The sequence below is a fragment of the Podarcis liolepis genome (assembly GCF_965112155.1).
Source record: "Podarcis liolepis genome assembly, chromosome: 11".
NCBI classification, from domain to species: Eukaryota; Metazoa; Chordata; class Lepidosauria; order Squamata; family Lacertidae; genus Podarcis; species Podarcis liolepis.
In genome coordinates, this window is record NC_139565.1 from 34,524,548 (window position 1) to 34,534,057 (window position 9,510).

Sequence of the window (9,510 nt, forward strand, 5' to 3'; positions counted from 1 at the left end):
TGGAGTCTATGCATTTATAGCTTATATGTACAAAAGAGCCAACCATCACAAGGTCAAGGGGGGGCTAGTTTATGTGAACCTGTTCCCATCCCCTTTGTCATCCGCACAATGGTTATCCTTGAATTTTATTTAACTGCATCTGGCAAATCTCCAGACAAGGACCTGGCAACCCTAGTTCTGATTGTTGCAGATTATAAGAATTAAGCATTTGCTAGCTGCAGCATATTTGGAAGAGTGAATAATAATAATAATAATAATAATAATAATAATAATAATAATAATAATTTATTTATACCCCGCCCATCTGGCTGTTTCCCCAGCCACTCTGGGCAGCTCCCAATCAAGTGTTAAAAACAGTACAGTGTTACATATTAAAAACAGATTTCTTCTGAATGTCAGGTAATTGTTTATCTCTTTGAAATCTGATGTCAAATGTTATATTGATATGTCATTTTTATATAACTTGAGGAATTTTAAGAAGTTTTAAACAATTGCACTAGTAGGAGCCAGTGCAACGAATCCTGTTAGTGCAATGGGGTTTTCCTAATTGACTTGGGGTGCGGGTGTTTGGTTCGGGACAAACCCCAGAACAGCACATGGAGGAGGTGGTTCCATGTGGTAAGCAGAAATGCTTGCACTGACAGCAAAATCAAATCGCTCAGCAATGAATTCCCTCCTGAGGATTTCCTAAGCTTACTTTTGGCCTTCTTTCCGCATTGTATCAACTACAGGAAATACATTCTTTCGAAGCAGGAAAACAATTGCACACTTGATTTCTGGGACAGAGGCAATCAGGTAACATCAGTAACATTTGCATATATAATATACATTAAGAAATTAAGTGTATGGCCCTAAATGTCAAAAATTGGGTGTAAGATGATTGTATTTTTCTTTGTTTACTGTCGCCTGATATTTAATTATAATCAGAATTATAGGAGAATATCTGGGATATTTCCTATAACAAGTCACAGAAATTTGGCCATATATTGGCATTAAGTGGGACCGGACCACTCCTTTCCCCTCTTTTTTCCTGCCCCCACAACCCTTCCTCCTCATCTTTCCTTTCCTTGCCACACATGGGAATTAGGCCAAGGACCATAGGCTGTCTACTCCTGGTTTAATTGATCTGTGAAACATAGCTGTATACACACAATACATTTAAAGCACACACATACAATTCTGGGAACTGTAGTTTAGATCTCACAGAATTAACCAACTACAGTTCCCAGAATTCTTTGAGAAAAGGCATATGCTTTTTACATATGCCATGTGTGCACAGCCGCAAATTAGTCTCCTTTTAAACAGAATGACCTTGATCATCATGAGAGTTAGACTCCTGCTGTTGAAAAGGTTCAGTTCAGACACTGTCTTTTTCAAGAGGAGAGAGAGAGAACAAAATATTTGTTTTGCAACCAAATTCCAGAAATTATAGGAATTTCTGTGCCTTGTACATTTCCCCTCATTGGTTACTACTTTGCTTTGTGTTTTAGGCAGACAAAATCAAAAGCAATGTTACAGCATTGACTGTTCTGGCAGCAAAGCCTGGATGGGAAATGATTAGCACTAGCCTGGACTATGTAAGTACTCAATTGTGCAGGAGACACACACATTTCCCTACCAATTCAAAGAATTAATATGAATGGAAAGTCCCAATACAATGAGACCTTTTAGACTACAAAGTAATTATGTGTCATTAATTTTATCTCATACACTGTCCTCTACGCTTCTGCAATTTAAAAGCTGCAGCTGTTAAGGTATTTTCTAAAACTGTTAAAATTATTTGTCTGCTTCCTCTTTGAAATCAAAATGTACATTTTTAACTAACACCCTTCTCCCCCTTTCTATGACTGCTAATTAGTATGCTGCTAGAAGACATGCTTTGAATGTCAAATTGTTCACATGGATCATGTGAGTATTCATGTGACGCTGCTTTTTTTTCTGCTGAAGATTTTGAGTTCTATGTCTGGTCAGTTAAGAAAGAAACACATATTCTCAGTTGTGACAGTTTCCCAGTAAAACTAACCTGATATGATTTGTGCTTTTGGATAACTGATGTCTGACCTCTGCGTGGAGTAGATAAACATTATACAGTGGTGCCTCGCAAGACGAAATTAATTCGTTCCGCGAGTTTTTTCGTCTAGCGAATTTTTCGTCTCACGAAGCACGAAATCCCATAGGAATGCATTGAAATTCAATTAATGCGTTCCTATGGTCAAAAAAAGTCCAAACAAAGCCAAATTTGGTACAACAAGAGTTTATTAAGTGCTCTTTAAAGTCACACATACTGTAAAGAGCATTTCAAAAATTGAAGGAACAATAAATTAAGTTTCTAAACATGACAGAAAAACATTTAAAAATCAACATAGTGTACAGTACATTTTCTAAGATTCTGGGGGACAACTCGAAGAAGGTTCCTCTTCCACTCTTTTCTTCTTGCTGAAGAACCCCCTCCTCAACTGTTCCCCCTGCCACCCACCACACAGAAATTCAAATCCAGAATTTTTTTTAAAAAAACAGCAGAGTGGCCCAATGGTCACAGAAAATCATAAAAATGCAGAAAAAAACACACAAGCTTCCAGATTCTTGCAAACCCCTTCCCAACACCAAGTCCTTGAATTCCAAACACCCCAATCCAAAAACCCCCAAAAAAGTTTTAAAAGTTTAACTTACCAAATGGCTGCAAAAGAAGTTTCGGAAAACCTTCAAAAATCACCAAAGTCTTCCAAAACCCCGAAAAAGGCTACCACACCGCGTTCTATGAGTTGCTCCTCGAAGTCAAGTCGGAACTGTATTAACGGTGTTAAGAAAAAGGAAACAAACTTGCAAGACGTTTTCGTTTTTCGTCTTGCGAAGCAAGCCCATAGGGAAATTCGTCTTGCGAAGCAGCTCAAAAAACGCAAAACCCTTTCGTCTAGTGAGTTTTTTGTCTTGCGAGGCATTCGTCTTGCGGGGCACCACTGTATAGTATTTTTATGAATCAATTGGAAGTAACAGTATGCAGTATTGATATAAAACATGAGTCCCATTTTTTTCTTCTTCAAGTAGATGAATAATAACAATACTTTCAATATTTTCTTGCAACTACACAAAGAAAGCAAGGCAGCAAAAAAGCGATTAAAAAATATTTTTTTGAAAGGTCCTGTCTGTCATGCCCAATCTATATACTTCAGATGTCTGGGCAACACAGAACAGGCTTCTCAAGGATCAGACAGATTAATATGGGTCAAAGTATTTTTGAGATATTCCTTCAGATGATCATATCTAGAGCCACTTATATTAATAGCCCGGCCACTATTATGCTCCTTCTGCCTACGGCAAAACTGATGGATCAAATCTACTGTCACAGCTCCTAAGTCCAGTTTGTCTCTTTTCCTTGCATAATTTAGCTCCTATTTGCCTTTATTCTTTATATCTCTAGCTATATCCACTCTGTTCATCGCTGAAACTTAATGGGCATAGCAATCCTAACCCCAGCCCGCGAAAAGCAAAATGGATCGGAGTGGATCACCACATCCCAAACCCCGCCAGCTCACACTGGCCAGCGAAGAAGGTGGGGGGCCGTTTTTCCTTAAAAAATTGCTGCACCATCTCCAGCTGGGCCTCTTATGTGATCCAAGAGGATTTGGAGTTAACATATCTGATCAAAAATTGCTGACAACATGTGCTAAAACAGTCCATTTTGGGACGCGGGTGGCACTGTGGGTTAAACCACAGAGCCTGGGACTTGCCAATCGGAAGGTTGACGGTTCGAATCCCCGCGACGGGGTGAGCTCCCGTTGCTCGGTCCCTGCTCCTGCCAATCTAGCAGTTCCAAAGCACGTCAAAGGGCAAGTAGATAAATAGGTACCGCTCCGGCAGGAAGGTAAACGGCATTTCCGCGCGCTGCTCTGGTTCGTCAGATGCGGCTTAGTCATGCTGGCCACATGACCCGGAAGCTGTACGCCGGCTTCCTCAGCCAATAAAGCGAGATGAGCGCCGCAACCCCAGAGTCGGCCACGACTAGACCTAATGGTCAGGGGTCCCTTTACCTTTTTACTGGCAGCAGCTGGTTTCCTACCCTACAGGGTGCACTGGGGCTTCCATTATGAAGGAGCCCTTCCACCACCAGCAACATGCTTCTCCACCTATGGAGTATCCTGCTCCCATCCCCTCCAGCCATCAACATTGAGGGAGTAGGATTGCACTGTAAAATTATAGCAATATTCTCTTATAGTGTTCTCTTCCAGTGGTTCCCAATTGGTGGTCCGCATAACCCACCCAGGGGGTCTGTGGCACCATTCACATAACAAAAACTACCATAGAGATACCAATATTTTCTAAAGTAAGGGGTCCATGACAGGGATTTTGAAAAACGGGGGGTCTGCAGCACATAGCTAATTGGGAACCGCTGTTCTATTCCATTAAAGTAAGCAGGATTCTCCTAGAAACTTTTATAATGTTGTATGGCTGATACTGTTTAAAGTTATGACCCATACTTTCCTGCGTATTTTATTTTAAAAGCTAAAGGACCTACCAACGTTGTTAATCTTTATCCATAATTTTCTCTCTCTCCCCATGTAATAAAAAATATTTTTTTTAGATAAAAATGTTTACTCTTGAAGAGACAGATGCTTTGTCAGTCAAGGTTGAAATGCAAGTGCGGATATCTTCAGAACTAGCATTCTCCCTCTTATCTGACTTCAGACATCATGTGCACTGGGTTAAACACTATTCGTAAGCATATATGTATTTTCCTTTTAAAGTCCATATCTACTCACATGATCTGGTTGAAGTAGATTTTGCCTTCATAGACCAAAGCGATCTGTCAAAATGATTTCCGTAATATTCAGTAGGACAATGAAGAAGTTTCAAGTAAAATACACAAAGGCTTTTATAAGCTTTTGTAGCCAAGGTTTGTTACAACTCATAGATAGTCTGGAGAGAGCTAAAGCATGAGCCTGGATTCAGATGACATGCTAAGCCAGTGGTCCCCAACCTTTTTTTGGCCATGCCCCACCTGGGTATCTTTAAAATCCTGATCCCCCCCCATGACATATAATTCTTCTTATTCAAAAAGCAAACTCCTATTCACTTAGAGGAAGCCTAAAAGGCCATTAACTTTAATACAGTGGTACCTCGGGTTACATACCCTTCAGGTTACATACGCTTCAGGTTACAGACTTCGCTAACCCAGAAATAGTGCTTCAGGTTAAGAATCTTGCTTCAGGATAAGAACAGAAATCGTGCTCCGGCGGCGCGGTGGCAGCAGGAGGCCCCATTAGCTAATGTGGTGCTTCAGGTTAAGAACAGTTTCAGGTTAAGTACGGACCTCCGGAACGAATTAAGTACTTAACCCGAGGTACCAATGTAACGCATTCTCGAATTGCCCCCCCCCCAAAAAAATCAAATTGCCCCCCTGTGGGGTATGTGTCCTGCGTTGGAAACCATGGTGCTAAGCCAAGGCACGGTTTAGCTCAGCATGGCCAGTAGCAAAACAACTAGGGAGGAGTATGGCTTGACATTCTCAGAGTGGTTTAACACTCAGTCCCTCTTCCCAGAGAACTCTGGGTATTGTTGCTCTGTGATGGGAATAGGCATCTCCTAACAACTCTTTTGGAGAAGACATGACTATTAAACTGGTATCATAGATCTAAATGTATAGTATAGATGTGGCCATTGTCTTTAGAAAAAGGTACTTTAACCATGTTAGTTGGACAAGGAAATAGTTCTGTAAAGATATGCTTTTTAATAAAGATATGCCTTGTCAGCAGTGAAAGTGTTGAACTGGCCCAAATATATCCTACCTCTTAGATTTCAAAATGATTAAATGTGCTCCTATTTTGCATAGTGTTGTATGTTGAAAAGTAACAGGCTGCAGCCCTAAACAAGCTGCATTGGGAAACAGGTGAAGAATTATGTAATTAGTAAGGCAGAAATGGTAAACATTGACTTTTTCATTTTACTGCATTAATAAAGCATGTTATTTTTATCTTCGAAAGTTTTGTCAGCACGGCACTTGAAAGTGGAGCAAGGGAGGAAGAAGAGGCAGAGCTGGTTAGATATAGTTTAATAGATGCAGGTTTAAGCTGAACTTGAAGTGAGCAATAACTTTTCCCATGTTGCTTCTTTTTGCCATTCTGTTTGGTTTAAATTTTTACTGAAAAAAATGAAGTCATGTGTTATTTAATTATTTTTTAGTTAGTTATTTAATCTGAAACGAAAGCTGTACATTCCTAGTCACAATTTAGATTATAAAGAACATATCCTTTAATTCATGTTTTACATGATACCTCGGCTACTAAACTTCACTAATGTATGGATCATGTTCTTACAGAACGTGTAAGGTTATCCAGAATGTGACCGAAGAGGACAAAATATATCACATTACATCCATATCAATTAATGGAAATAAGCCAGATGATTTTTTAATTCTCGTGTCTCAAAGAAAGCCTTGCAAGACTGGGTAAGTAGTTGAAAGCATGCCCATTTAATGGCAGGTAAATTTCAAGCTTTCTACAATAAAGTAACAGGACCCACACACCCAAAAATAATTATATGCTGTGAGTTTGGCTGAAATAATTATTTCTTGCAAAATGTGGGGTGTCTTGATTACACAGAAACTTTGGAAATAGCAAAAACTGCTTTGTAAAGACTGAAGGCAAAGGTGCATGTGTGAAAGGCCATTTGTGCAACACCCCCTACACCGGGGGTGAAGAACTGGCCTCTCCATCTCTGGGTTAAGTGTTACAAGCTTGTCAGGTAGCCCACTTTTGCCTGCGTGGAGAATCAGCTGATCAGTGGGACTTGCTCCCCACTGGTTCTTGCTCCCCAGCCCCTCCCACTCACCATAAATTATTACATATCACTACTTCGTTACTATATTGTGCGTTACATAAACAAAGAAATGTAATAACCTCCCGTGCAGTGCAGGGTTAAGGCACGAGGTTTTAACAACCCTCCCCCTGCACATAAAAATACAAAACTGAGCAACTACTATCTTGTGACCAATACAGTAGCTGTACAAGGGCATTATAGACAGCTTAGATTTTTGTTGTGGCTTGTTGATAACACTACTCTTATTAAATTTAGAGACCCTTACATAATAGCTGTGAGGTCAGTTGCCTTGGCATCTGTTCCATCTTCTGAGAATTACTGCAGGCGTGAAATCCAGTGTGCGGGATTCCTGATCTACCCTGATGGAAACTCCTCTTTTGTAAGCAGCATTGTAATTAAATACAGTTATTTTATGTGCTTTACTCCCTTTACTCTGCCTTTCTCTGTGATATGTAGGGCTGCATGATAACTGGTTTTCAATATTGTGATATATCGCCACCTAAACATCGCAGTATGTTGATATACCATGGTATCTGAAAAAAGGAAGGAACGATGCAGAGGCGAACAGGACAATGTTCTGGCAACTGCTACTACTTAAGGGTTGGGCTTGGCTACCAAATGGTGGTACTCAGGACAATCCAAAGTATGGTGGTGAGTCATAGTGAATACAAATAATCTGGGACTGCCAGACTGCCAGCAGGCCCGCTAGGCGGCACTAGCAGGGTTCAGCAGGCTGCCACAGCTTCTACCACTGCCAGGACTTGCAGGCTGCGGCCACTTCTTCCCACCACAGCGAGGTCTCGCAAGCCCCACTGCTAGTGCCACCACAAGGCCTTGCAGGCTGCCACTACTATTGCTGCCACTTTCCGTTGCCGCCACAAGACCTTGCAGGATGCCACTACTGCCGTCACTTCCTGTCACTGCTGCGAGTCCCCACAGGCCTCTGCCAGGAGGACTCACAGGCCACCACTGCTTCTGCTGCCAAATCTTGTTACAGTAACACTGTTACTGCTGCCACCACTCCCTGTCACGGCCTTGCAGGCCGCTGCTGCTGTTGCTGCCACCAACTCCCATCACTGCTGTGAGTCCTTGCAAGCCGCTACTGCCACTGTCTCCCACCGCTGCCGTGCGTCACCCATCCAGGCACCGATGAGACCCAGACCTACTTAGCTTCCACAGGACTTCAGGGCTTACTTTTGGGTGCAAGGTCACTTCAATAATCTTTCCCTGTTAATCCAGATGACAAAGAGTCATGCCTGCCAGTGCTATCTGCACTTGTGTGGTGGCTTGAAGCACCAACATAGGTTTTTCCTATGCTATCTGGGAGGCCGACACAGAAAGCAATTGAAACGTTCTTGCATATTCATACTGCTCTTACCAGCAAGAAGTGATACACTGAAATAGTGTTAAGAATGAAGCCCAAGTTGTTGAGTATGAAGTAGAACAAGATGTTTTTCGTGCTTATTTCACATAACTCATGTTAACCTTCTATATGTTTAAAGGTTTCCTACTGCATCCAAGGAACACCTGGTGTTATGCCTTATGTTGCTGCAACTCTTGATGGCTCATCAAAATCAATTGAGGATACAGCTTCTGGGTGCATTCATTTCTTGGAGTTACAGAGCAGCACAATGGACTGCATTTAATTAAGCAATACTGTGTCAAGTACTTTACCATTCTTTATATCTTGTACACAAGCTGTCATTAACACCAATATTTATCAAGCTGGCAAGTCAGTTCCTACCTACTTTTATGTTCAGGACCTGTATACCTAAATCATCACAATGTTCTACATCATCATACGATGGAGCTATTTAATGATAAATTCAGTAACTAAGTTAAGTCATCTTTCACCAACATTTCATTGTTCTTTTGGAGTCCTCAGAAAACTTGTCAAAGCAATACGTATTACTGCACACAATTTAAAATACTGATTTTTTATTTAAAAAATCTCATTGTAAGTAAATTTAAATTTCTATTGTAAATAATTTTCCTAGGCTATTGCTAATCTCAACTAACAGCTGTATTTGTTATTCATGATTTTGCAGTTACATAATGCACATATGACACTCGGTAATAAGCACTGATTTCAGAATCCCGAGAATGTCAGGTTGTGTTTCCCGTTTCTTGTAGTTGCAAACACAGATACTGTGTGTAGGCCAAGGCTGTATTTGAGCTATTAAGTCCTGGCTTAGTAAGGGTATGCATGAGCTCCATGTGCATTCATGCATCTCCTTTGCTCTTCCCTCTGCACAAGAGTAGAATGCCATAGTTAAACTTGGCTTATTGATCCGGACTTGTTTGGAAGCCATTAACCATAATGATTTACTGCTGCTGCCTAGGTTGTTTTCCTGCTTGCACAATGGGGCAGCATGTGAATATATAGGTGTCCTATGCTATTTTAAACTACTTGATGCTGCTTTCAGAATGAGCCACTGTATACATTTTAGTCGTATCAACACACACCCTTGAATTAAATAATTAAAACTATGAGTGTTATGCTAATTTAGATTTATGGCTGTATAAGCATCTCGTTATTTATTATAACTAAAATCAACCCCTTTGGGGTTTTAAATAGTATTTTTGTTATTGAACTTCCCAGAAAAGCAATGAATAACTAAAACTGACAGGATTCCAGTAGATTTTAGCAGGAACTGAATTGGGGGCTCCGAAGACAACAACATATCAAGAAGTGCA

General features: G+C 40.7%; 1 protein-coding gene across 4 annotated transcripts in view; it reads left to right on the forward strand.

Annotated features, from left to right (window-relative positions):
* The window catches only part of ACOT12 (acyl-CoA thioesterase 12), a 28,650-nt gene extending 19,328 nt beyond the window's left edge, over positions 1-9,322 (forward strand). For 3 of the 4 annotated variants that reach the window (XM_083465337.1, XM_083465340.1, XM_083465339.1), the window contains exons 10-16: positions 732-795; positions 1,491-1,577; positions 3,419-3,550; positions 4,580-4,713; positions 6,314-6,442; positions 7,069-7,192; positions 8,316-9,322. In XM_083465337.1, the coding sequence (XP_083321463.1) occupies positions 732-795; positions 1,491-1,577; positions 3,419-3,550; positions 4,580-4,713; positions 6,314-6,442; positions 7,069-7,192; positions 8,316-8,459 (814 nt within the window). In that variant the 3' untranslated portion in view covers positions 8,460-9,322. The remainder of the gene's footprint in view (positions 1-731; positions 796-1,490; positions 1,578-3,418; positions 3,551-4,579; positions 4,714-6,313; positions 6,443-7,068; positions 7,193-8,315) is intronic. The other variant, XM_083465338.1, reaches the window with a different exon arrangement.
* Positions 9,323-9,510: the final 188 nt, after the last annotated feature.